This window comes from Phyllobates terribilis, unplaced genomic scaffold (assembly GCF_046119375.1).
Source record: "Phyllobates terribilis strain yellow unplaced genomic scaffold, ASM4611937v1 Scaffold_2__4_contigs__length_985480577, whole genome shotgun sequence".
NCBI lineage: Eukaryota > Metazoa > Chordata > Amphibia > Anura > Dendrobatidae > Phyllobates > Phyllobates terribilis.
The window spans coordinates 723,202,558-723,228,993 of NW_027362762.1; the positions used below are offsets into that span (position 1 = coordinate 723,202,558).

The 26,436-nt window shown below is 44.1% G+C and overlaps 1 protein-coding gene across 1 annotated transcript in view; it reads right to left on the reverse strand.

The window, feature by feature from the left end:
• Positions 1 to 22,042: 22,042 nt before the first annotated feature.
• CAPZA1 (capping actin protein of muscle Z-line subunit alpha 1) overlaps positions 22,043 to 26,436 on the reverse strand; it is a 64,682-nt gene continuing 60,288 nt past the window's right edge. Inside the window, exon 10 of the mRNA XM_073667183.1 lies at positions 22,043 to 23,559. Within this exon, the coding sequence (XP_073523284.1) occupies positions 23,419 to 23,559 (141 nt within the window). The 3' untranslated portion in view covers positions 22,043 to 23,418. The remainder of the gene's footprint in view (positions 23,560 to 26,436) is intronic.

The following is a 26,436-nucleotide window of genomic DNA, read 5'->3' on the forward strand; positions in this document are numbered from 1 at the left end:
TTCCATCAGTCAGCTGAGGAGTCAAAATAAACTATCTCCTGTTTTCACTTGGACTCACTTGTCAGCTTCGTCATATTCCATCCTTAATGGAGGAAACAATCTCTCTTCCAGCTTGGATGGAATATGAAATGAAGGCTGCAACCAATCAGTGGCTGCTTATTGCCTGGAAGAAGAAACCAGGAGCCTGAGAGGCAGCCACAGTGCAGAGTAGTGAGGAGTTATGCCGATCCTGTAGGTATCAACTTTTTTATTATTTTCACACCACCTTAGGCCCATTTAGAATGTGTGTTTTATAGTGGACAATCCCTTTAAATAGATCTGATGAAGCTGATGTACTTAAAGTTGTTGTCCAGGACTTAGTTTTTAGGCCCATAGTGAAAAAAACAAACAAAAAACAGGCAAGTAGATGCTACCTACCTGTTCTACCTGGTGCTGGCTCAGAGTGGTCGCTGACCTCCCCTGCTAGTGACTCTGCTGCTCCAAGTCAATAAAGCAGCTCTTCTTCTTCTTACAGGCTCCTTTGTTGACGGGGCGTGACTGTTGACGTCCTGCTAATGGACCGCCGACTTCCCGCAGTTAAGTAACGGGGAGCTGGCTGTAAATCAGCATGATGTCGGCGGAGTAGAAGAGAAGCTGCTGCTCTCTCGACGTGACGTCAGCGGAAGCTGCTGAATTGTTGGCAGGAGCGCTCTGTGCCGGCAGAAATTGGTGCTGGACACAACAGGCAGATAGTTAACATCTACCTGCCTGTTAGTTCTTAGGTCTATAGTAAAAAAAAAAGTCCTACATAAGCACTTCAATTTCTAAATCTGTTAGATTGGCTTTGTAATCCTTTATGAAGTTTAAACTCAATCTCAGCTCACCTAGATTGACTGATAGTTCCCCAGTGTTCTTGCTGCTGCTGATGCTGAGATCTCACACTACTCAGTAAACGCTGTATCTGTCAGTTGTGCCAGGTGGGTGGAGACTGAATACACTTGGATGTATGAACGCTCTCACTCAGTCCCTGTTGTCATAAAATTCTTATTTTAATACCAGGATTTCGCAGATATTTTAACAAAGAGAACAGTAGATCAGTGCCGAATATCGCCTCCACCCCTCATCGAGCCAGTCTGAGATTGATAAGTGTATAGATCACAGTAGTGAGAGGCACCTGAAATAAATTGTATTTTTAATCTATCAGTAAGACATTCATTTAATTTAAAGAACTAAAATGGTCCCGTCACCTGATTTCACAACACAATCTGAACCTGGTTTTCTTTACTGAGTCCCATAACTAGAGTTCCTAATCCTTCACCACCAGGTCAGGAATGTTCCCAACCCCCATGTACAGCACTCGCTCCCTTTGTTGTCCACAAACTGTAGCAACAAACGGCACCAGGACTACTATAAAGCCAATTACAGAACCAGAGGCCAGCTGGGCCAGCTATAATGTGTCCAGTGCTGGCCCGCCCGCAGCACAGCAGATACTACTCACCGGGCGCTGCTTGGTGTTGGCCTGGAGGAGCTTCAGCCAGGAACGCTGGAGACCAAATCATGGATGAGCTCCAGAAAGTGATGGGGGCAGGAGACTTGTGCAGTTTTTACAGTGAGGAGGTGACAGGACACTGCTCGCCTCCTGATAAGTCCAGGCAGGGGCCTTAGTTCTGTTTTTGCTGAGGATTAGTGGGATTTATGGCAGCAGTTTTAATTATAATACAGATTGTGCAGTCAGTGGGAGGTCATCGGCTCCAGGGTCACCCAATCTGTATGAACCATCAAACTGATGCCATAAATCATACCGACTGTACAGGAGATCATAGACTACATATCAGAAATACATAGTCATCAATTATTATGTATGATGTTCTATAGCTAGACTCCTGATCAGTCCAGTGCCTATACCATCTATTGTCACAGTATAGCACAACCAGTATATGTTACACTGTGACACAGACATCAGGTGTTGTACAATATACACATTGTTGTATGTATATATGACACGCCCCCAGGGCCGTGGGGTACTCGGCAGCCGGGCCTCTGGAATTTCACGGTGGCTGGCCCGGTGTTCTTCTGAACTGTCCTGAGCTGTTCTTCTGAACTGCTCTTCAGAACTATCTAACCACCCTAAGATGGCTTCCCTATCTTATACTCCTACCAAAGTGCTCCCTCTAACTACTTCCTCCACCCACACCCATTACTGGTTCCCCCTACCTTTGGTTCCCCCCACTCCAGCCAGGGTCAGGGCTCAGCAGAAACTTACATTGCATCTTGCCCTTCCAGCTGGCCTGGAGCAGTGTAGTGTTGGATGCAGGTGTTGGGGTTCCGGGCAGCACTCCCTCCTTACCTGAGAGAAGAGAGACACCACACCTCTGGGTGAGGTGCAGTACCTCTGTGGCGACTGAACCCTCAGGGGCGCCACATTCCCCCCCGGTAAAACACAGCACGTCCGCGGGCTGGAACAGAGTAAAACAGGTATACATGACATGCAAATTTTTAGATGCATCCGCATATAATATTGTAAACCTCAACATCTCTTCCCTTTATGGGAGGCACATCTTCCTTAAACGTTACAGGTTACATTTTTCAGAGACATTATAAAAACTCTTAAATAACATTTTTTTTCAATAAGTGCAACAAGTAGCAGCATGAGGGACCCGTCCGCAAACCCTCAACGTAGGCCCTGGGCGTGGCTGCAGGGCGTAGGTGATCCTGGTGCAGGACCACGTCTTCCGCCACGCCAAACGGGTTTTTCTCCAGTGGTCATGGTGGTTAATATAGAACCAATAGGGTGCACTTTAGGAAGTGTTAAACTATTTTACAATGCAAGTTCTTGGCCGTTCACTGTCCCCAGCCTACAAGTCTATTTACCGTGACCCAGGACGGTCAGTGCAAAAGGGGGGTACTTTTAGAAAGTTCGTGATGCCACCTGTGGTGCCTGGTGAGGATCACCAGTGCTGCAACAGTCCTCTGAGGCAGATGTTAGGGCAGCTTGTGATGGGACGGCTCCCCACAGGTGGAGCAGGCCTCAGGGCAGTGAAGTGAGAGAGCGTGGGTTGCGCTGGGCGTTGTGGTGCAGGGGGAACAATGGCGCCGATGAAAGAATGGACGGAGGCAGTACAGTGCAGTCATCCGAGGTTTTACTCACAGTTCTTAAGACAATCCACAGGTTCACTGTACAGGTGAAGGCCTCCCTCGTTGCGCTGCGTTCACCAGGCAAGGGTTCAATCCTTCCTCAGGCAGCTTGGGAATACCTGGCAGAACCCCACTTTCTCATGTTCCTATTTTGACCGTCTTCACACTGTGTTTTTCTCCCTCCTGCCCTGCGCTGCCCACTCTGAATCCTGTTCGGGTACTCTGAAGTCCCTCCTGTCCGTCGGAGTTACATAGACTTGCTTGACCCTCAGGGGACTAGAATGCGGCTACGATCCCTCTGTCTTCTGACAGATGCGGGGCGTACGGGTGCTGTCCTGCACACGCTGTACCCCCTAGGATCCTTTCTTAGAACAGAGCCTACTCCCTGCTTCCCTCCTGGGCCTCCTGACTTGGCCCCACTTATGGAGCAGATCTCCTAATGAGACTCTGCTCCTGGACTGTTCTTCTGAACTGTCCTGAGCTGTTCTTCTGAACTGCTCTTCAGAACTATCTAACCACTCTAAGATGGCTTCCCTATCTTATACTCCTACCAAAGTGCTCCCTCTAACTACTTCCTCCACCCACACCCATTACTGGTTCCCCCTACCTTTGGTTCCCCCCACTCCAGCCAGGGTCAGGGCTCAGCAGAAACTTACATTGCATCTTGCCCTTCCAGCTGGCCTGGAGCAGTGTAGTGTTGGATGCAGGTGTTGGGGTTCCGGGCAGCACTCCCTCCTTACCTGAGAGAAGAGAGACACCACACCTCTGGGTGAGGTGCAGTACCTCTGTGGCGACTGAACCCTCAGGGGCGCCACATTCCCCCCCGGTAAAACACAGCACGTCCGCGGGCTGGAACAGAGTAAAACAGGTATACATGACATGCAAATTTTTAGATGCATCCGCATATAATATTGTAAACCTCAACATCTCTTCCCTTTATGGGAGGCACATCTTCCTTAAACGTTACAGGTTACATTTTTCAGAGACATTATAAAAACTCTTAAATAACATTTTTTTTCAATAAGTGCAACAAGTAGCAGCATGAGGGACCCGTCCGCAAACCCTCAACGTAGGCCCTGGGCGTGGCTGCTGGGCGTAGGTGATCCTGGTGCAGGACCACGTCTTCCGCCACGCCAAACGGGTTTTTCTCCAGTGGTCATGGTGGTTAATATAGAACCAATAGGGTGCACTTTAGGAAGTGCTAAACTATTTTACAATGCAAGTTCTTGGCCGTTCACTGTCCCCAGCCTACAAGTCTATTTACCCTGGCGGGTACTTAAGTAAACACACACTACAGGTCCCCTCCCTGGTTGTCCCAGCAAAACTCCACTCCGCTGGTATAGGCAACCGGGGCCGCTGGTGTCGGGAGTAGCAGGTACAGCTGCTGGTCCTCCATCCGGGCGGACCAGTCGAAGGCCGGCGCGCCACACACCCACTCGGGTGCCAGAGGTGGGGGCGCCGGGAGGGCATCCAGCAACAGGCCCCTGGATTCAGCGCCCGGTAGTGGAGGCTCCAGTAGGGCACTAGACGGCAGATCATCAGGGTCAGCGACCGGGGGTGGAGGTTCCGGGCTGAGTAGCTGCTCCAGCGAGGGCATGGCGGCATACGGGGAGTGCTGGGAAAGGAGGCCCAGGAGCAGGTCGGCGCTGGCAGCGCCCGGGACATGGGATTCTTTCCTACCTGCTCCTGTACTCCATACGGCCTCCTGGTTCTCCGCCGGGGCTGGGGTGCCGCTGCTGGCATCCGGTGTCGCTTTCTGCCGTGCTGCCAATTTTTCCAGCAGCTCGCTCCTCCACTTTGCGACCGCTGCTTGCTAGGCTTGCTCCACTTGTTGGCCCAGCTCTAGGATCTCGCTCTGGAGAAACTCCACGTCCTCCGGGGACAATTTCTCAGCTTCTCCCTCCAGGGTGAGGGAGATCACTTGACGCTGCGGCAGGCCAGAGGCGGAGGCTGGACTCTTGCTTCCTTCCATTCTGGCTGCCGGGTGCGGTCTGTCTAGACTGGTTAAGACCACACCCTGTCTCCATTCCTTTTCTCCTCCTCCCCTCTCTTCTTTCGGGGTGGTCCCAGGGCAATCTGCTGTCGATCACTCCCTGTGACGGCCTCCCTGCCTAGACAGACACATCTATGCGGACAGTCACTGTTGCAAGGGGCAGGGTTGGCTTTTGGCGCCATTCCGGGACCCGGCCCACGATGGGAGGTTCCATTTTGTTGTCCTTTAGCACGCACATAATGGCGCCCCTTCTTCTGGGGCGGGCACCACATTCAGTACCATAACACAGTTCTCTAGGCACACTTCACCCGCTGATAACGGGCTGGTCACGTATCCTGTTCGTGACACCAGATCTGACGTGCCCCCAGGGCCGTGGGATACTCGGCAGACGGGCCTCTGGATGCCGGTTGGCGGGGAATTTCACGGTGGCTGGCCCGGTCCGTGAGCCAGGGTAGTCAGTGCAAAAGGGGGGCACTTTTAGAAAGTTCGTGACGCCACCTGTGGTGCCTGGTGAGGATCACCAGCGCTGCAACAGTCCTCTGAGGCAGATGTTAGGGCAGCTTGTGATGGGACGGCTCCCCACAGGTGGAGCAGGCCTCAGGACAGTGAAGTGAGAGAGCGTGGGTTGCGCTGGGCGTTGTAGTGCAGGGGGAAAGAATGGACGGAGGCAGTACAGTGCAGTCATCCGAGGTTTTACTCACAGTTCTTAAGACAATCCACAGGTTCACTGTACAGGTGAAGGCCTCCCGCGTCGCGCTGCGTTCACCGAGCAGGGGTTCAATCCTTCCTCAGGCAGCTTGGGAATACCTGGCAGAACCCCACTTTCTCATGTTCCTATTTTGACTGTCTTCACACTGGGTCATTCTCCCTCCTGCCCTGCGCTGCCCACTCTGAATCCTGTTTGGGTGCTCTGAAGTCCCTCCTGTCCGTCGGAGTTACACAGACTTGCTTGACCCTCAGGGGACTAGAATGCGGCTACGATCCCTCTGTCTTCTGACAGATGCGGGGCCTACGGGTGCCGTCCTGCACGCGCCATACCCCCTAGGATTCTTTCTTAGAACGGAGCCTACTCCCTGCTCCCCTCCTGGGCCTCCACTTATGGAGCAGAGCTCCTAATGAGACTCTGCTCCCGGACTGTTCTTCTGAACTGCTGTCCAGAACTATCTAACCACCCTAAGATGGCTTCCCTATCTTATACTCCTACCAAAGTGCTCCCTCTAACTACTTCCTCCACCCACACCCACTACTGGTTCCCCCTACCTTTGGTTCCCCCAAAGGAAGAGAGACAGAGAAGAAGACACCACACCTCTGGGTGAGGTGCAGTACCCCTGTGGCGACTGAACCCTCAGGGGCGTCACATATACATATGACAATGTGTTTACAGTATACCATCTGATGACTATCACAGTGTATCATTTACAGTATATGTTTATAATATAGAGTCGCATATTTGGGGAAGGGACATGAAGGCATTTGTCCCAGGTGCTGTCAGCATGGGGGGTATCAGGCTGCCTAATGTGGAGATCAAGGCGTGTCCCAGGCATCAGTGGACAGTGTGGGGGTCATATTTTGTGCAGGTAGCATAGTGAGGGGCAATTACTTATTTAGAGGCACATCATAGGGCAGGTACTTTTATTCAGGAGCAAATAATCACCATGTCAGGATGTACTGCATAAGAACGGAGAAGATAAAAGTCTGCGGAGATGAGCTGTGGCTACAAAAAAGTCATCATGTCATCTGGACAAGATGGAGAAGAAAAAAAGAGAATAACTACAATCAGAGAACATGTCATGTCACCTATAAGGTAGTTGGTTGTAAATGTTTATTTGTGACACTGTTTCATCAGTACTGTGGTTCCTGTATGGTCCATAGTCTGATGAAGGCCAGTAACAACAACTCCCAGTATCTCCTTACCTTTGTCAAGGTCATACTGGGAATTGCAGAATAATGAGATACAATTACAGATGCATCTCACTAAATTAGAATATCATCAAAAAGTTAATTTATTTCAGTTGTTCAATACAAAAAGTGAAACTTATATATTATATAGAGACATTACAAACAGAGTGATCTATTCCAAGTGTTTATTTCTGTTAATGTTGATGATTATGGCTTACAGCCAAATGAGGTTATGGTCAGGCGAGTTTTGTGACCAATCAAGCACAGTGATAGTGTTGTTTTTAAACCAGGTATTGGTACTTTTGGCAGTGTGGACAGGGGCCAAGTCCTGCTGGAGAATGAAGTTGCCATCTCCAAAAAACTTGTCGGCAGAGGGAAGCATGAAGTGCTCTAAAATCTCCTGGTAGACGGCTGCGCTGACTTTGGTCTTGATAAAACACAGTGGACCTACACCAGAAGATGACATGGCCCCCCAAACCATCACTGATTATGGAAACTTCACACTAGACCTCAAGCAGCTTGGCTTGTAGCTGCTCCACTCTTCCTCCAGACTCTGGGACCTTGATTTCCAAATGAAAATTGGAACTCTGGGACCTTGTGGAGTATGTCAATGACTACCTTCTGGACATCTGTCACGTCAGCAGTCTTCCCCATTATTTTAATTTACTGAGATAATGACTTTTGTGTTTGTGGCGGACACTGACTGCTTGGGGCCCCTGTGCAAGAAATGTGTCTGGGCCCCCCACCTTTTATGGTGACAAAGCTACAAATGTATATATAGCCACACATATATACCTCTTACATAGCCTCATTTATTATGTATATTGCCGTCCCTTATTACACAGTGCCCCCTATTGTTATGTACAGCACCATCCCTTACATATTGGATTATTTATAGCCCCATGTCTATATTACATACCGTCTTCTCTTGTTAGATATATAATGCAATGACGTCTGATGGAGCATGGGAAAGCTTCTTTTCTAATGGAGGAGTTGATGGACTGGTCTTCTGGTCACCGGCTACTCCATCAGCAGTCATTTTACATCTAACAAGAGAGGACTATGTAATAACAGAGGGCGCTGTGACTGACAAAAATAACAAGAATACGCTATGTATATACTGTGTTTTTTTTCTGCAGGATCCACACCAAACTACACAATAACAATCTTCTCCCCCTTATTTGATGCGTTTCTGGTGCAGATGTGAAGCCGCGTTTTTAATGTGCTTCTTATAGTACAGAAAAAGCTTTGATTCTGCACTTAATAAAGTATCTGCATCTTTTTTAGGCTCCACATGGAAGCATCTAGAGAAAAAAAAGCACCAAAACCGCACAGTTCAGCAGCGTCCTTGGGCGCACAGCGGGCACCTTTTTTGTTAAAGTAGTTTTTATTAAGGATTTTTTACATAAATGGGGTAAAATAAGAGGGTGGAGACATATTATAAATACACAGTAATATAGAAGCAAGCAAGAACAAAATAAAAGCAAAAAAGCAAAATTTAAAGGGATGAAAGATATAGGCAAAATAAAGGGTGTAAAGTGTTAAGGATGAGAAAGGGGAAGGAAAAATATGTTTTATTAAGGAAAAAAGGAAAAAGAAAAAATTAAAGGGATAGAAAAATAAAAAAGAATTGGTATGTACAGGATAGGCAAGGGAAAGGGGTTATGATACACATATAGTATACCTTATATATAAAATATTTAAGAAGTAGGAGGGGAAGAAAAGTAATGGGGAAGGCAAGGAAAGAAAAGGGAAAGGAAGAACGCCTGTAAAAACAGGTGGAGAGACAAGCATAGAGATAAATACTAACTTCTAAATAATGTAAAATACTGTTTGTTGAATTCTAATAGCAGGCGCAGTTCTCATGAAATCACATCCACTTTGCTCGGACATTTAAACACAGCAGATTTTTTGTCCAAAAAAAGCAGCAGAAAATTCGCCGCATTTACGCTACATGTGAACACGGTCTAAATTGTGAAGCAATGTGAATGTGATTTCATGAAATTTCCTCCCCCTGTGGTCAGAAGACGCTGCTGAACTCTGCGGTTTCGGTGCATTTTTTCTCTATAAGCTTCTTCTGAAAAAAAAACACATGAAGAAAAAAACGCTGCTGCATTTTTAAGCGCAGAATCAAAGCTTTTCTGCACTATTAAAAAGTGTTAAAAACTCTGCTTCATATCTGCACTGAAATTACATTAAATAAGGGAGAAAACGCATAAAAGAAACTCAGCAAACATGTAATAATCAGAGGAGATTGTTTCTGTGGTGCGGACACCTGCAGAAAAAAGCAGAAAGAATGCAGTATTTATGTGTGAACACGGCCTCACAGTTGCTGTTATTTTACATTTTTTATGGCTTTAATAGAGAAAAATATAAATTAAGCCATTTTTTTATGTCATTTACCAATCCTCGTGAATAATCGGATCTGGTGTTGTGCGGGTCATTACGATTACAGGGACACCAAATATGTCAGTGTTATTTGCTGGTTTGTGATGTTCATTATTTAAAAATAAACACATTAAAAATGACTATTTTTTTCATTATCAAGTGTTTTTCATTACTTTTTTTAGTACTTTTATAAGATGAAAAAAATTATTTTTCCTGTAGAATAAAAATGCATATATTGTACACAGCAGTGTATTTCTATCAGTACAATCAGCCTATAGTCATATCCTGCAGTACAGATCAAGTACATGAAATTTTCTTCAATATCTCACTAGACCTTGTGGCTCACCACAATAAAGCTCCCATCTATCTGTAATCTGTGGGTTCAAGACCTGGGTAGACTCCTAAAAAATATATATGTGTTCACACTACTAGAAGTTTGACAGCCTTTTTTCTGACCATGTGTCCCTCCCATTCAGTCACAGGTGGTTTTAACTAGCTCTACCAGCCCATACATTGTAGGTTAAAAGCCCAAGCAGAGACATATTGTCCATACAGGCTTACAGCCCAAGAGTGGCATATCCAGTGGTAGCGTAGCGTAGTTTCCCATCATACGAAGGTGACCTTGTCGTGGTTGATGGGCACACATAAATTGGCCAAATTATGCGCAAAAAACCTTCATTTTTCAAAGTGACATTAGTCTAGATACAATATTTCTTATATATTCATGTATGGAGTGCCGAAGTTCTTTTTGCAGTTGAGATTACTCTTTTCTTCAGAGCACCCGAATAGACCAGTGAGCGACCCCTCTCTTTTTTCTACACCACCGATTGGCCATTGTGTATGTTTTACAGTATATTGGCAGGAAGTTGCTAGTCCGTAGAGTGGTGGAGTGGTGCTGCATGTAGCTTACAACTCCATCCTACAGCATTCTATTCAATAGTATCAACATCCATAGGATGTGATAATAGGCGGGGGTGGTGCCACTCTGTATTGGGCCCCCAGCTCACGAGCCCCATAGCTTCTGCCTGGTTTGCCACTATGGGCTGTACGCCCCTGTTCCTAGGAATGCTTATTTGCCAATAATTATGCAGTTTAATCACGCGAAGAACAAGCAAAATAATAATTTGTTGGGTAAAATAATATGGTCGCTTAAAAATCATTGTTTTTGGCAGCAGATCTCCTATTTACAGGACAATCTATTACCGATTGTTCTGTGTAATTTCAAGTGCAGTCGGCCTGTCTTAGTGGCCAGTGTAAGCTAGCTCTAGGTTAGATTACTGCCGTATTTTTAAATAGAAAAGGATCAAACTGTATGTCTATTATATTCTGCTTCAGTTGGACTTGTTTTAACATTTTGTTTTACGATGGAGGTGAATATAAAATTCTCTTCTTCACCAAAGAAAGCATCTTATCTTTGGTGAAGATGTTCCTGTATAGAGTTTGATGTGTTGAGTTCACTGTATGGTGAATTTCATAAAGATTTATATTTGGGATGCTGATGGTGGCTATTTAACACAGTTGGCATCAGCCACGTATTAAGTGGGCTCATTTGTGTTGTTTGCCATGATGCCTCTGGCTCTGTAGAGGGAATGGAGTTTTATCCCACTGCTCTGCATTCTATTTATGTGTAGTTGTGAAAGATCAAAGAAAAGAATATGATCTATACAGCAGAGTCTCAATGTCTCCTATGTGATATATATACAGCAGTCAGAATGTCTCCTATGTGATGTATACAGCATAGTCACAATCCTTGCTGTCATGTACAGGACTCAGCCTAAATGAGTACACCCTCTTTGAAAAGTAAGATTTTAATCAATATCTCACTAAACACCAGAACAAATTCTAACATTTTAAGAATACTGAGTTTCAAAGAACATTTTTTAAATTCATAACATGAAAATAAGGTTAATAACTTTCATTACAAAATCTTCAGTTTTACTCTAAGTAGTTGATGCAAAAATGAATACACCTCACATCAAAAACAACTACATCTAGTATTTTGTATGGTCTCAATGATTTTTAAGGACAGTACCAAGACTTCTAGCTATTCTTCAAGAATGACCTCTTTTACAGCCTGGATACCGGATGGAGAGTGATGCTCAACTTGCTTCTTTAGACCATAGGTGTTCAATTGGGGACAGATCAGGAAACATACCTGGCCACTGAATCACTTTCAATTTATTCTTCTAATATGCAACAGTGGCCTTAAATGTGTGTTTTGGATCATTGTCATGTTGGAAAAGTACACGTCTACCAAGTGCACGGAGTGATGTTAGTATCGTCTCTTTGAATATAGAGCAGTATACCTGTGAATTTTTGGTACCATCAATCAAATGTAGCTCCCCAACACCAGCAGCACTCATTCAGCTCCTCATAAGGACCTTTGTGACGCCCATACAGTGTTGAAGCCATCAGTTCCAAAAACATTTATTTTGGTCTCATCGCTCCAGAGTATAGAGTCCCAGTAGTCGTCATATTTTTCAGCATGGGCCATGGCAAATTGTAGGTAAGTTTTATTGTGCATAGGCTCCGGGAGAGGCTTCATTCTTGAACGACACCAATGTATGCCATTCCTCTGCTGTGTACGCCGTATTGGCTTATTTTTTTTAGCTAACTGTAGCTAACCCTTCTCATCAGAAGACTCTCAAAGTTACATCTTGATGTGGTTGGATGGTTTTTGCGCTGGTTTACAAAAGAAAATGCTAAGTATCTTGTGTTTTTATCATTTACAGCAATATTGGAGTTCATGTAGCATCATGTTTGTATATATTTGAATATTGGCCAGATAAAGTATTTGTGCACCCGTACATCAACTCCTTTCTGACGTTTGAACTAATAGTACGTCATGTTGACCTGGGCCGATTGGACCAATGACGTACTATTAGGTCATATGGCGATCGCACCCGCACACAAGCGGTGCGGGGCGATCACCACCGGGTGTCAGCTGATTGTCACAGCTGGCACCCGGTACTATGTGCAGGGAGCGGTCCTGCACCGCTCCCAGCACATTAACCCCCTCAATGCTGCGATCGAAGTCTATCGCAGCATTGCGGGGGCAAGGGGAGGCGATCGCCGATACTCACCTCTCCTGACGGCATCCAGCGCTGTCTGCCGCGGCTCCCGGATGTTGCCATGACAACCCGCTGTCGTCATGACAACATCCGTGTCACCAGACAGCAGAAAGATACTTTGGTCATGCGCAGTGCATGACCAAAGTATCTTCTCCCTCAGCAGTGAGAGCCTGTATAGCACAGGGAGCTGCTGCTGCTGCTCTCTATGCTATACAGGTGATCTGAAAATAAAATGTGAAAGTTCCATAGTGGGACAAGGTGTAAAAGTAAAAAAAGAATCAGAATGTGAAAAAAAATAAAATAAATTGTAAAAATATTAAAAAAATATGAAAAAAATAATCCCAAAAAATAAAAATATATTGTACCCATAAATAAATATTATTGTGGCAAAAAAAACAAAAAAAAACAATAAAAGTACCCATATATGGTATCGCCGCGTCCGGAACGACCTGTCTTATAAAACTGTCCCACTAGTTAACCCTTTTAGTGAACACGGTAAAAAAAAAAAAAAAAAGAACAGCAAAAATCTATGCTTTATCATCATACCACCAAACAAAAAATGCAATAAAACGCGATCAAAAAGACGAATGTAAATAAAAATGGTACCGCTGAAAACGTCATCTTGTCCCGCAAAAAACAAGCCTTGATACAGCTCCATCTGCAAAAAAATAAAAAAATTATAGCTCTCAGAATAAAGCGATACAAATAAATATTTTTTCTATAAAATAGTTTTTATTGTGTAAAAGCGCCAAAACATAAAAAAAATATAAATGTGGTACCGCTGTAATCATACTGACCCGAAGAATAACGCTGCCTTATTCATTTTACCAGACGCGTAACGGCCTAAACCCCCCCCAAAAAAAACTATTCCGGAATTGTTGGTTTTTGTTTATTCTCCCTCCCACAAATCGGCATAGAAAGCGATCAAAAAATGTCACGTGTCTAAAAATGGTACCAATAAAAACGTCAACTTGTCCCGCAAAAAACAAGCCATCACATGACTCTGTCAGCCAAATATGGAAAAATTATAGCTCTCAAAATATGGCGATGCAAAAACTAGTGCGCAAAAAAAAAAGAAGTTTTTTTTTGTGTGTGATAGCTGTCAATCATAAAAACCCAATATGAATTTGGTATCGCTGTAATCACACCGACCCGAAGAATAAAGATGTCTAATCAATTATTCTGCACGAGGAACGGCGTAAAAAGTAAACTCTAAGGTTAAGCTTGTGCTAGGGCTAGGGTTGGGGTTAGGATTTTTTTTTGAAAGTAAAGAAAAAAAATGATGACGATATGGCGACTAGTGTTGAGCACAAGTGCTCGCTACTTGAGCTTTCATCGGGTGCTCGGGTATTCACAGAGTATCGTGGGTGCTCGAGTGACATACTCGAGTCTTCGCCCCATATGTTTTGCAGCTGTTATACAGCCAAAAAAACCTCGCGGGGATTGCCTGCCATGCACGAGCGATCCCCGCATGTTTTTTTTTGGGGTGTCTAACAACTGTGAAACATGCGGGTGGGGACTCGAGCATGTCACTCGAGCACCCGTGATACATGATGCATACCCGAGTACCCGATGCAAACTCAAGTAGCGAGCGCTTGCGCTCAAGACTAATGACAACTTATTCAATATGATGACCTAATGTTATCAAATTCTGTGTTGTACCTCTGGGTTCAAAATGTTCACTATACCTCTTGATAAAATCCTTGAAAGGAGTAGTTTCCAAAATGGGGTCACTTGTGGGGGGTTTCCATTGTTTAGGCACATCAGGGGCTCCCCAAACGCAACATTGCGTCGGCTAATTATTCAAGCAAATTTTACATTCAAAAAGTCAAATGGCGCTCCTTCCCTTCTGAGCCCGGCCATGCACCCAAACAGTGGTTTTCCCCCACATATGGGGTATCTGCTTACTCAGGAGAAATTGCACAACAAATTGCATGGTGCATTATCTCCTGTTACCCTTATGGAAATGCAAAATTGGAAGCTGAAAAACATTTTTGTTGGAAAAATGTGAAAAATTTTATTTTTACAGCTTAATGTTATAATCTTCTGTGAAGCACCTGGGGGTTCAGAGTGCTCACCACACATCTAGATAAGTTCCCTGAGGGGTCTAGTTTCCAAAATGGGGTCACTTTTGGGGGGTTTCCGAGTCGGCAACAGAGAGCACTGTCATTGCACATTGTAAGTAAAGAATGAATGAGCAGTGACCAGCGCTGCCCCAAGATGAGTCTTTCAGAGACTTTCTCATAAAGAACACAGAGCTGCTCAGCCTGAAGAACGTTCCTGTGTATGAGAGCGTCAGGAAAAATAGCTACCGACCCATCATATATAGGAGCCTTAGAAGTATGAATCTCTCTACTCTATGTTTTGAACAGTGGTGCACAACATTTTTCCTATGTTTTCTACTTTAGTTTTTTTGCAAAATGATGGCAGCTTTTCATTGGTGCCTACTAGTGCAGATATGACAATCTATCCTTAACAGTATAAACCTTCTCTTATATATGTGTTCAGAGGCAAACACTGTAGTGTGCTCTTTAAAAGATATGGAACAAGCTAGCATAAGCATAAGCCGAACAAGTAAATATTGGCAGAAATATGATTTTACATCATATTTATTGCCAGAGGACTAAGAATTCTGCGGAAGGGATATTAGTTTGTATAGATTTTTCAATAGTAGCAGTGAGCAGTTATCCTGCTGATATGAAACGACCTTTGAAATCTATATCAGCCTCAACAAACCTGATCTGCCCTGGAAACTGCTTCTGGTTGATAACGTGCTCCTGGGTCCTCCAACGTAAAACAGAGAAATGAAACTTAAAAGTTAAAAACTTGTTCGCACTTTTAATTTCTGACATGGGAAAAAAGGGCTGTATTTTACAGTAGCAGCAAAGAAAATAAGATTTCTGAAATCTCGTGCACATGCTGCTTACTTTTTGCTTGCAGATTTGAATCTTCAAAGCGTTTTTTTCAAATCTGCATCGTGTCAAATTCTTTCAGTGTTTTTGCAACGATTTTCACCCATTTGAATAAACGGGGAAAAGCGCAAGTAAAAAACGCATAAAAAAAAATAATTGAAAAAAGAGTGTATTTTCCGCAGTGTTTTCTACAGAAAAATCTGCTGGAAATACTCAATGTGTGCACATACTCTAATGGTCGTTTAAGCTTTTATTTAATAAATCAAAAGTGCACATGAAAATAAGCAACTTTGTAAAATATCCTATATATTATATATCAGGATCTATAAAGCCAGAGCCTTCATTCAAAGAACGGAGGGGAAGGGGTGGAGATAAGGGATAAACAAGCAGGTGTGACGGTGCACTGAGCGCTTGTGCTTGGTTTGAACAGTCATTCTGTGCTGACAGATTCCCTTTAAGCCAGACCTCCTGTCCTATCATCAGTGTCTGACATTACAACTGTTCTTAAAGAGGTACAATTCCCACATACCCCATTCTCAAAAGGTGGAAGTTGTAATAACGGCAAACGGGGGCCCAACTCTGTAACAGCTCCTGGGGTTTTGCAATGGGATGTCAAACAATTTCATATACTGTAGGTGTAATGAACAGGTGTGTACAAGCTTTAGGACATTTAGGGATCGATTTATCAAAGCTTTTACACCTGTATTCTCGGGTAAAAACCTTTGAAAATTGCAGAATTTTGGTACAAATCAAGGCTGCGCTAAAATTATGGGACTCTTGGTGTTCTCACGCCATTTTTGCCCAGCTATGACAGTGGGCAGAGATGGGGCACTACAGGATGTGGCAGCCACTAATTGTCAAATTCATGACGAGCTGCAGCATACGCTACATTTGAAATCTTACTCCAGTAGAGACTGGAGTAGGATTTGTGGTATGGTGCACACACAGGTGTACATCACTCGTCCAGCGGTCCTGATACATGAAGGGGCATGCACCTCTTCACAAATCACTTGAGTCTAACTCCAGCAAATCTCCTTATCAAGACTGGCGTGAGCGGTCTTGATAAATCGGGCGATTATGTGTATGTGGAGGTGTTTTTTTATGATATAGTGGTACATCTTAAGCGGTTTGCCCATTATTGGACAACACTAGCTTAATTCATTTGGGAACCCATTTAAAATACAAACTGGATACTCTCAGTAGAAATGCCACTGTTCCCGCACATAACTTGTGTGACGTGCTGGCTGCAGCTCATCAATATTCCAGCAAATTGTTTTTATTCTTTTAATTTGGGCCCTGTATTTATTAAGCTGGTGCCGTACAGTAGTGGACAACCCATTTAAACAGCAAGCATGTCTGCAGAACCAAGTCAGGATGGGATTTTAGATAGTTGATAGAAACAACGTATTAATTCACGGACAGCAAGCACAGCTCTAAAGAAATAATTTTTCCCCAAGTATGACAACACCCTATGTAGTATGGTCATAAACTACTGTTTGGGCACATCAGGCCTGGCGTCAGCACCCGGGCAAGTGCCGGGGCCATGAGCAGGCGGGGGGGCCCACTTGCCGTCCGGCACGCTATGGGACCCGTGAGCGGAGGAGAGTGGGGCCAGCACTTGACACCCCCCCCCCCCCGTTTGCTCAGGTCTCCAGCACAATGCTTACCTCTCCCCGTGCTTCCGCAGCTGCTCCGGTGTCTTTTGCAGCTGCTGTACTGTGACGTCTCAGGTCAGAGGGCGCGATGACGTCTTACCACCACGCCCTCTACTGAGCAGTCACAGCGCAGAGCGGGAAGACGGCAACGCGGCTGAAGAGTCCGGAGCAGCGGCAGCGATGAGCGCAACGGTAGCAGGTGAGGTATTTGATTTTTTTTCATTTTTTTTTTATGTATGGAGGCATGGGGCATAGCTTGCATGGGGCATTATATGGAGCCCCAGCCTGCATGGGGCATAGCTTGCATGGGGCATTATAAGGGTGCCCAGCCTGCATGGGGCATTATATGGGGGACCAGCCTGCATAGACCATTTTATGGGGGCCAGTATTTTGCATGGAGCATTATATGGGGGCCAGTATTTTGCATGGAGCATTATATGGGGGCCAGTATTCTGCATGGAGCATTATATGGGGGCCAGTATTCTGTATGGAGCGTTATATGGGGGCCAGTATTCTGTATGGAGCGTTATATAGGGGCCAGTATTCTGCATGGAGCATTTTATGGGGACCAGTATCCTGTATGGAGCAATATTTGGGACCCATAACACTGTATGGAGGACTATACTGTCCGGTCTGCACTGTGCGCTGTGAGGATTCTCCGTTTTCTGAGCTATTGTGGAATTTACAATAGATATCGGTCATGTAATGTAAGAAGTGAAATCTTTGGCATTGTAATATATTTCTCTGCTGTATCTGTGGATCATAAATCGTGGTATGTGTTAAAGGGGCCCACTGAGACTCTTTCGCCCAGGGCCCACAAAAACCTGGAGCCGGCCCTGGGGCACATGACAGGTCTCAGAAGAAGAGCACCATTTGGCTTTTGGGACACAGATTTTCCTGGAGCAGTTTGTGGGTGCTATTTGCATAGCCCTTACACTGCCGAAACTCCAAAAAACAGCCCCATTTTGTAACTAACACCCAAGGAAATCATCAGCAGGTGTAGTGACTATTTTCACGTCACTAGCATTTTCCAGAAGTTAGTGTGCAGTGGCTGAGGCAGAGTGAAAATTGTGAATATGACATTTTAGTGCCCTATACATAGGGTCCAGCTTGTGCTGCTGGAGACAGGCACCCCATAAATTGTTAAAGGGGTTGTACAAGACTCAATTATTGACCTATCTAAATATGAGATGGGTGGGAGTCAGACACTCCCACCAGATATAAACTGCTCCAGCAGCAACCAGAAGTGATGTATGGGAGGAAAACAGCAGCAACCTGAACTAAATTTCAATGTACATGGCTTAGTTGCTGCTACATTCACTTCAATGGGAGATGAAGCACAGCACTTGGCTTCGGCCACTATGCTATGTACGGATCTTTTATATCCGCCCTTACATAACTTACCTCCAGCCACTGTTGGGGCAGTTTTTAGCTGATTGGTGGGTGTGCCAAGTGTTGGGCCTTAACTGTTCCCATATTGATGAAAATCCGGCTTCTAGATTGTCAATGATTAGACATAGGAAATCCCTTTAAATGCATTCTGCCCCCTGCAGCAGTTCTGTACATGTTGATGTTAACTGTTTGGGCACGCTGCAGGACTCAGAAGGGGCCATTTAGCTATGGGAGGGTGGATTTTACTGGACTGGATTTTGGGAGTCCTTTTGCTTTTCCAGCATCTTTTTTATCAAATTATTTTTATTAAGGGAATTTTACAATAATGGGGGAAACAGGAAGAGAAAAAAAAAGAAAATCTTTTGAGATACTAACAATGTGGAATCTAGTTGACAGGCAACAGATCCGAGAAGGGGCTTGTCTACTGCGGGATGAGCTTATTGGTGTCATTTGAGGCTTAATAACATTTTTTTTAATACTATTTATTCCGATCCTTTGATTTTTTTATAAATTGCTTTTTGTACACACTAAAAACACTTATCGAAAAAAAAAAATGTATTTGTTTCTGCAGCACCAAATTCTGAGAGCTAAAACTTCTTAGAGTTATAACTTTCTGACAAAAGGGGGATAGGACTGTGGGAGCTTGTTTTTTTTTAAAAAGATAAAGTTTTCATTAATGCCATTTTGGACTCCATAACTTTTTTTGACCACTCGTTTTTTTGGGTGACAGAATTCAGGTTTTTTTTATGCCATTCCTCATACGGTAATGCTAAGAAAACTTCATTCTTTGGGTCCGTAACATCACAGCAATACCACATATGTTTATGTTTTGCTTCCCTTTGCACACTTAAAAATTCCAATTTGTTTTTGCCTCACCATAGTGTGACAGCTATAACTGATTTTTCTTTTTGCTGACAAGGCTGTATGAGGCCTATTTATGTGATGACATTTTCAGTGATATCATTTCTTTTTATTTATGACTTTTTGATCACTTTTTATCCCATGTCCGTTTCATAAACACTATTTTGGTGTTATTTTTTGTGTTTACTGTACAGGTTAAATAATGGGATAGTTTTATAGATCATATTGTTCAGGACACATTGATACCAATTGTTTGCACATTTTTTTGTTTACTTGTTTTTACTGAAAAAAAAAATAGTTTTTTTGCAGTGTAACTTTTTTTTTACATATATTCTTACATTTTATTAGAATTTTTTTTTTTTAGTCTCAGTGTGATACTTCAACTTTCATTAGTTTGATTTCTTGTCTGGTCATAAATGGTTTTAATTATACAGAGGAAAGGTTACGGGCATGGGCTCCCTGCCTCAACCCCCTGCTGTGAACAGGTAATGGAATCAGGTTATCTGATGGGCAGCAGACCTGGAAGTGTACATAGAGTAATTAACAAGTGGCTGACCATTGTTGGAAGAGCAAACTTTGACTGTTTAAATCCCAATTACCAAACAGGTTCTAATAAATGCAATGGCAAATTGGCAGCCAGCACGGCCCCATGTCAGAAGGCTTCACATGACAATGGAAGTACATATTTATAAAATCTGAGTTTGAAACAAGCCATGGATATATATCCATTTTCAGGGAACATATTCACATCTGTGGATAAAATCATAAAAGTTTTGGTAGCTGGCAGCCCACAGGAATGCAGTATCTCCCTGAATTATGGATATATCATCCTAATTTGTAGTATGTATAGAACGCTTGAAGGATGTTCTGTTGCATTATACCTGTATTGTTTAACTAGGAGGTTCCTGTGGAATAATATGAGACAGTAGAAATTGGGGACAAAACTGGGGTTTAATTGCATCCAAGCGGCCGTCCTTCTCTTACTTCAGCAGACAAAATAGGGAGGGGTCTGGAAGACCCCTTTAGGTTATGTGCCCAGGATGAGGAGCCACTGCGGCCCTGAAGCTGAACAGCCGCACCACTTCCGCCCTCATTATGCAAATGAGTTGCCGCGATTTTTTTTTTTCCACATGCGGACTTTCCTCATTGATGCAAGTCTAAGGGGAAAGTCCACATGCTGCGGGTCTGGAAGATGCGACGCATGTCAGTTTCCGCGGCTGATCAACAGGTGCACAGAGACGCATAGTGGACATAGGATTTCTAGAAATCCCATCCACAATACTGTAACATCTGGCCGCTGCGGGTTTGACTCTGCATAAACACGCAGCATTTCCTGACCAGGAGTACGTACCCTTATAATATCTCATCTACCAAATATCATTGTCAAACCCCAGGAGCAGCAACGAGCATTTCAGATCTGTCGATATTTCACGCAGCGATCTCCTCCGCCAGATGTGCTCACAGATCCAGCTTTTAAGACTTGTATTTTAACCCTTTTATTTTATACTACTTTTGCCTGTATGCATGCATGTCTTTATTATTTCGTCTTTTGTAATCTTTTTAAGCACTGTACTTTTTGTATATTAAGTCAAAAAATGTAATAAGTGTTCTTTGCTGCTCTATCCAAAGACCCTGAGGAGGATGAGAAGAGCTTGGTTATGTATGCCAGAGTGCATACATAAAAGAGTACCTATAACGTGCTTGGGAAAGCTGGGTGGTATGTGTGATCCAATGCAGGTGTCTCACTGGTCTATCAAAACGGTGCGTGGTGGTAGCGAAAAGGGTGTTGTGGATGTGGCACTGGCTCATTGTCAGCCTACAGAGTTTGGTAAGTGCACAAGAGAGGGTGGGAAGTGGAGTCTCCCTTTTCAATAGCATCCGATGCACGTGTTTTGCGAGAGGGTGGCGTTTGTGACAAATTGTTGGAGACTGTAGTGGTTGATCCATGACAGGTCTAATACCATGCACTACTTATGCAGTGTAGGGCGTTATACCTGTCAGTTCCAGTTTGTGAATGCACCCTAGAAGCCACTGTAGCTGGGAGACCCAAAGCCATCACTCAGCCTCAGGGCAACCAATGGCACCCCGCAATCATAAGTGTGGTGTGCCAATGGGAATAGAAGGAGTCCATTTGCTCAAATAACCATCTATATGCCGATGTCATTACTGATTGAATTGCCTTAGGGGTTAAACAGCTGCAATCGCAGACATTACAGCAGATACCCGCTGATGAATCTGTTTGTGAGCCGGCAAAGTCATCATGAAGTTCACGTGCAGTGGTTTCCAGGACCTCACTTCCCGCTGTGCCGCACATGTACGCCGGATGTCAGAAAAGGGTTAAAATGACGTCACGTTAACAGAGTAGCTTCTTCTCTTTCGTTCTGTTGACGTCATGATAATTAATAGCAGGCTCCCTGCTGCCTACCTGCGGGCAGGCGGCTGTCAATCAGTTTAAGTTGGCAGTGACGAGCTGTCGACAGAACAGCTCGAAAGGGGAAAAGCTGCTGTTGATGAGCGCTAAAACAAAGCCGCAGAAAGGCCAACAGGAGCAGTCTGTGACTGCGCGGAGCCGGCAGAGATTGGCACCGGGATGAAAACAGGTAAGTAAATAGCAACTACAGTACTTCCAAGTTCTCAGCCATATAGGAAAAAATAAGCAAAGTCCCAGATAACCCCACGAAAATATATCGTCTTATAAGTAATAGGATCTAGATGACCATCGTATGTGGGAAAGTACAGACACCATACTCTAAAATATTTTACTTTGGTGCAAATCTTTATTTATGATTTTTACACTTTTTAATCAAATGTCCATTTAACTGTGGTACAATCTCAAAGTGCCACAAATCCATTAAAGCGCTAGAAGATGAAGACATTTGCATCCGTTTTGTTTCTAAGTCTTATCCTCCCCTAACCTTCTGGAAAATATAAAAAGAAAAAAAGTCACTCTTAACACAGTGCGGATGCTCGTCTCATAAGGAGGGGAGAGAAAGCAAAGAAAGTTCTGCTATTTCGCTTATTTAAACAAGTTTCAAGTTTATATTTGGACTGTAAAAGATGACAAATGGAAGGTACAACTGCAGAGATAGCAGACCTGAAGGAAACCTAATATTGCAGTCTGAGCCAAACAACCCAATTATAGTCTACCTGGCCATTTATTCTTAACCAATAAACGAATGAAAGCGACTGTTCCCGTAAGATGCTTTTCATAGGCGTAAGAATGGCAAAGGCAAGATTTCATGCCAAGAAACTGTAGTTGGCGACCTGGATCTTAGTAGCCAGGTTGAAAAAATATATAATCGTGCTATAACTAGGTAAGAAAGGAGCCAAATTCAGCGATTTCTAAATGCCCAAGCGTAAAAAAAAGCAGCAGTCAAGCCCAATAGCCCAGTCTTATACACGGCACTAGACGCTCCTTGTGTGGCGTTTACCGCAAATTCACATATATTGGAAGGAATCCATCATCAAACCAGCTAGTCAGGTTATTGTAGAAGCACAGCTCAATGCAAAAACAAAAAGAGAAAAAAGGAAGAGATTCAGATATCGGCATGAGGTCTGGAGGGAGGGGAGAATAATCCGACTTACGGGACACGGTCTAGTATTCCTGCAGTTGAGAAGTATGAGGAGGATCTAACTAGTAACACTACTTAGGGCTCGATGTAACAGGATGAAATGACTACAAGGGGCAACTAGATTTACATTACAAGTGCCATCGACTTACAGGAAAACATTCCTCGTTTTATTCCTAGCTCTGGAAATAGAGCTTAATAGAGTGGCCAAAGCTGGTACGTTTTCTAACATCAAGAAGTCAATTGAAAAAAAAACAACAAAAAACCGACCCAACATACACAGTGATCACATTTACAGGCTCCGGGAGAGGAATATAAAACAAAGCCGATTGTTCTGCAGCGCTTCTAGGTTAGAAAATACAATAACTTTGTAGGCCCTAGCAAAATATCACATTATATAAACCCCTATTTTTTTCCTTTTAACCCCATTCGTGCCAGTGGATGTCCAGGACAGAATATGCTGCTGGCCATTCTGGCACACAAGGGGTTACACAGCATACGTGTGAGACCAAACACTCCCGACTTTGCTTTGCACACTAGACATTGCTGGAGCTCGGAGAGCGATCAAGCGTTCTGCATCTCTTTGCCGATCTTGTAACTGAGGATTTTGTTCCAGTCGATCTTGGTGCGGGTGACGGGCAGCTGCCGACGTAAGGCCTTGAAAGTGGTGTCTGACATGGTCTGATAGTTTTCACTTATGGCGGTCTGTGGGAGAGAGCAGAAAGAGAAAGGTCAGCCTCGTGACAAATGTGTAACCTACCAGGTATCAGCCAAAACACATTTATGCTACAAGACTTGCCTGCCTTAGGGCACATGCACATGTTCAGTTTTTGCAGCAGAAAAAAACGGAGCATAAAATACACACATTTTTGACAGTTTTTTTGCATGTGGTTTTGATGGGTTTTCCACTCTCATTATTATGGGTAAAATCTGCAGCAAAACGCTAACATGCTGCAGATTTTAGGGTCAGTGCACACGTTGAGTGTTTCAGCACATGTTGGGGGATGATCGAGTGTCTGTAATTTTTTTTTTTTTTTATATATGAGTTGTTCAAACTTTTGCCTATTTTGTTTTTATCTTTGTTATTACAACCTCCTGCCCGAACTAATGAGAATTTGACAAAAAATGCATTAAGCCATTCTGGAAGACCACAGTCAGACCACTGAAAAACTCATGAAGTTAACATGGATTTCATGGGATATTCGTGTCTCGCCTGCTCACCCCGGAGGGACATACGCCTGGCTGCGAATGGAGAATACTTTAAAAGGAGACTGAGATTTCACAATGTACAGAGACTATTATTTATACATTAATTCCGGTTTATTTTGGGTACCCCCTCGTAACAACCGTTTCTGTGAAACAAATGATGAATTCCGTCATCTTGTCCGATCTTCTATATTTTAATTAATAGCATCTTGATTCTTAAGCTAGTATCAAATAACAGAATATATTCCTACAAAATCCAGCAATGTATTCTGTTCCTTCACTTTATTTATAGTAATTAACAAAATGCAAACTAATAATATGTCAATAATTGAAAGCATTCTGACTAGTGATGAGCAAGCAATAAAATGCTCGGGTACTCGTTGCTCGGGTCAAGCAAATTGGAATACTCAGGTGCTCGACCCGAGCAACGAGCCCAATGTTAAGTCTATGGGAAACTTGAGCATTTCGCAGGCGGCTCCCCCCGGCAGTCTGCAGAGGGCCTAAAAATTGCCCAAATCGATGGGAACAGTGCTCAAATGACATGGGAACAGCATGGGAAAGACCCCTGGAAGCATTTCTGACTCCCAGGTCACTGCTGTCAACAATGTTGTCAGAGGTATTACGGACTCACAATAACATACAAAAACGAAACCAAAATGGATTTTCCTGGGAAATATGTTAAGGAACATCCTTTCCATGACATGTACAATGTATATAAAGCAAAATAAATAACCAAAAACAAAAATACTCCTCCACACCTTCGGCGTTTTTGATGTTTTTGCACTTTTGCATTGCTTTCAACCAAGACAAATGCATTCACCTGGAAATGTCATTTTAACATTTTACAACCTTATCTGGACATGTGGTGTGTGACACATCATCGGACACAAGCATACAGTGCTGAAAAGACATGGGAACAGCATTGGGAAGACCTCTGGAAGCATCTCTGACTCCCAGGTCACCGCCTAAAAGTGTGCCCATCATAAGTGATCCTTGGCGCATGCGAAGATGCCTCCCGCCATGCACCTGTCGTTGCAGACTTGCAACAATCACCGTCCACGTCCTTGTTTCAGTGCAGTATTCAGTTGTCCCTACCCCATTCCTTGGAATGCAAGCGCAAGTATGCAGCCAGCCACCCAGAGGCTGCAATACTATACTGCCAAATTTTTGACAGCTGCTTGCACTTGAAATGTGGCCTTTTAGGCTTGTGGAGGCGAAAGCTTTTCATAACCTCATGCCGACGGCAGCCGGGTGTCCATACTTGGTCCCCAGCTGCCACTATATTTCCCGGTATCACCTCCGCCTTCCACAAGCACGGGTCCCACAACATTACCCGTGCCCTTCCCAGTGCAGTTACTGGGAAGGAACGCCTAACCACAAACACGTGGATAGGTGAATGTGGCCAGGAACGGTACAGAGCCAGTCCACAGCTTTTTTTGCTGAGTTGTATTAAGCTTGGTGAAAGGACTGGCACAGAGGGAAACCCTATCTAGCCTGCATGTCATTTCTCCCAGGAAATCCTGTAAAGCTGCTTTCACTTGAAATGTGGCCTTTTAGGCTCGTGGAGGAGGAAGCTTTTCACAACCATATGCCTCGTGTCCATACTTGGTCCCCAGCCGTCACTATTTCTCCCGGTTTTGTATCCGTCTTCTACAAGCGCGGGTGCCTGAACATTACTGCTGGTACTTTTCTGTGGGAATTTGTTTGCCTCCTACCAGCCTGGAATATTTCCAGCAAACTATGGTACAACGCCATGGTATTAGCACTGCCTCCAGTACCAGTAGCGAAGCCATCCCCAATTTCCTTCTCAGGAATTTTATTTGGTAGACTGAGTGGCTGCCCAAATACATTTTCTCACAAAGGAACTGAAGATAGAAGATAGAGTGGCAGTAGGTGCAAGTTTCTCCAGCCTGTTAGATATTAGAGAGTGAACGGCAGCACATTGGATCAGTGGTTAGCACTGAAGACTTGCAGCGCTGGGATCCTGGGTTCAAATCCCAGCAAGGACAACATCTGCAAGGACTTTGTATGTTCTCCCCGTGTTTGCGTGTGTTTCCTCCTCCGTAAAAAAGCAGCCATAGAGTGTCTGGGAACCTTCCCACACACTTTTCTTAGCAAGAACTGCTTCTTGGCAGGGTTGGACAGTCCCAACAGAGAATCCTGTGGTGTGCCTTGGCTTCTACCTCAGGAGAGTTCATGATAGCGCTAACTTTGCAGCTGCTATGGAGCTCTTGAGCGGGGGAGAAAGGTGAGCCCTCAGAATCAAATCCTCTGGTGGGCACAATGTTTTTCAATCTGAAACAGCTTCTCGGTGGGAGTTGTATTTCACCACAGCCATATTCTTTAGATCGGTGACAGGACTGGCATAGAGGGAAA